The sequence below is a fragment of the Arabidopsis lyrata genome (genome assembly GCF_000004255.2).
Source record: "Arabidopsis lyrata subsp. lyrata unplaced genomic scaffold ARALYscaffold_7, whole genome shotgun sequence".
NCBI lineage: Eukaryota > Viridiplantae > Streptophyta > Magnoliopsida > Brassicales > Brassicaceae > Arabidopsis > Arabidopsis lyrata.
Genome location: NW_003302549.1, coordinates 8,544,138 through 8,546,450, shown reverse-complemented (window position 1 = coordinate 8,546,450; position 2,313 = coordinate 8,544,138). Strand labels below are relative to the sequence as shown.

Below are 2,313 nucleotides of genomic sequence, written 5' to 3'. Positions count from 1 at the left end.
TATATCTATAGTATAGCTCCGCGGTGTACCGCGGGTTAAAATCTAGTAAATATATATTCTCAGAACAAATCAACAAATCAAATGCCATATAAGAAAGTCGTACACGTTTGGTCAACATTGTGAAGCAAAAAAAATACGACTATGTTATTATTTTGATTAGTTATATCAATAAGGTACATACCAAGACTCTCTATATATATGATAATGTACTTTGGAGAAGTCACATACAAAAAAAAAGAGAGCGAACCACTAGTCATTTCAAAAATAAATAAAAAAGATTAAACCTTTGTTTTTGCCGGCGATCATGGCTTACACAAACAAAGTTACGGCAGCGGCTACGGTTGCGACAGTGGTGCTGTTTCTAGCAGTTACGGTTGTGGATGCACAGTCAATGCCACCAATGCCAAAGTTGAATCCTGTGTGCGCGTTGGCGGAACTCCCAAATATCGTCCAACTTTGCTACTTTAACTTGGATTTGGTGCCATCTGAAGAGTGCTGCAATGATCTCAAATCGTCGAGCAATATACAAGTGAATTGTCTCTGCGACAATTTCATTGCACATCCTTCCAACGGCAATATCACTAGAGCTCGCTACGACCTAGTAAACAGCGCCTGTGGCGTTGCCGACAAATTTGCATGTAAAGGTATGTAATTTATTTTTGAGGATTTAATCTCTGATTTTCATGGCTTTTCCTTTAGTATTGTTCAAACTACATTTTGTTTTCAATAGGACAAATTTAGAGATATAATACCATTACTGATTACGCAAGATTTTTTTGGTTTCAGATTAGGTTATTATGCATGTAGATTCTTAATGCAATTTGAAACACAAGTTATTGTATTATTATGGTGATTAGTTGATTTTTGTTTTGTGTGTGGTAAAGGAGGAGCAAGCGGAGGGTCAACGAACAAGATTGCTGTATCCATGGGTCTCTTTGGTTTGGTTGCAAGTTTGTTATTTTAATTTATTTCAATTTGGCCTTACAAATTCTATGTAATTCTGAGATATCCCGGATATATATAAAAGAAAGATGTTGTAAAGGAAATGTTCAAACCCGCTAATCATATTATTTATTTACATATCATCACGCCTACATATTTACTAATAGGATTTTCTACAAAAAATCTTTTATATCGCTATTTTTTCCAACTTTACCCTTGAACTTAATGCATGTCAATCTTACGAAGTCAAAAAATAATACATATATAACCCGTCGTTATCATCGTCAAGTATGTAATATATTCATAAATAACATATCAAATCGGAAACCTCGAGACGAAGAGTAATCACGTCCATTTTTTGAATTTTGAAAATTAAATGTATGTGACCGTAAACACTTTTAGAAGATACATATGAGGGTTGTATTATGTACTATTTTTTTTATTTCATATGATTAATCTGCATTTAGAAAAAAAAATAGAGGTTGAAGTTGCAAACAAATAGCGACTATAAGGTTTTTTGCATAAAATTCTTTTTGATATGTATTATCATATATTTTAGTACTACCCTCAGAATAATATACGTTAATGAAAATACATTCATAGTACTTTTAGAAACTACTTGAGCAAATTCAAATTAAACAAAGAAAAAAATAAACAAGAGTATTTGATCAATTCAAAATACATTAGCAGTTTTGTATCATGTGTCAACCCCACGAGAGACTTACTGGGCAAAATACTTCCACTAGTAGTACATATGGTTGAATATGTACTAGTGGGTTCAAGGTCAAACCATGCTTGATGCAATATCTTTGCTGGCCGGAATCTTATTCCGAAAGGGTCAAGAGAATGGTGGGTAATGGACAGACCATTAACGCGAGAACAAATTAATTTCTTGTTTTGATTAATAGTATCAATAATGTACATAAGTATACATTCGACTATTCAAAGACTTTTGTATATGTAAATGATAATGTACTTTTGAGTTTTGAGAAGTCACATGCTAGAACAAAAGTGGGGCTAATAGTCATTTAACATAAAACCCCTTTTTTTAGTTTGCCGGAGTTGGATAATCAATAGTCATAAATGGCTTACACGAACATAATGGCGGTTGCAGTTACAACGGTGCTGCTTCTAGCGGTAGTGATCGCTCCTCAGTGGACAGAGGCAAAAAAACCACCGCAACAAACAGATACATCGGATACAGACCGTACATCAGGTACAGACCGTACAGTGTGCCCGTTTTCAGTCCCTGAAATCGTCCAAAATTGCTACGCAACGATGAGTGCGTTGCCATCAGAAAAATGCTGCAAGGATCTCAAAACGGCGAGCAAGACGGACGTGACTTGTCTCTGCAACAATGTCATGCACATC

General features: G+C 34.9%; 2 protein-coding genes across 2 annotated transcripts in view; both read left to right on the top strand.

The window, feature by feature from the left end:
• Positions 1–225: 225 nt before the first annotated feature.
• On the top strand, positions 226–1,085 carry LOC9305887. Its single transcript, XM_021018145.1, has 2 exons — positions 226–644; positions 885–1,085. Exons 1-2 carry the CDS (start codon positions 305–307, stop codon positions 962–964), a joined length of 420 nt encoding a protein of 139 aa, XP_020873804.1. The 5' UTR covers positions 226–304; the 3' UTR covers positions 965–1,085.
• An 852-nt stretch (positions 1,086–1,937) lies between these two features.
• The window catches only part of LOC110226184, a 646-nt gene continuing 270 nt past the window's right edge, over positions 1,938–2,313 (top strand). Inside the window, exon 1 of the mRNA XM_021016906.1 lies at positions 1,938–2,309. Coding sequence (XP_020872565.1) covers positions 2,026–2,309 — 284 coding nt within the window. The 5' untranslated portion in view covers positions 1,938–2,025. The remainder of the gene's footprint in view (positions 2,310–2,313) is intronic.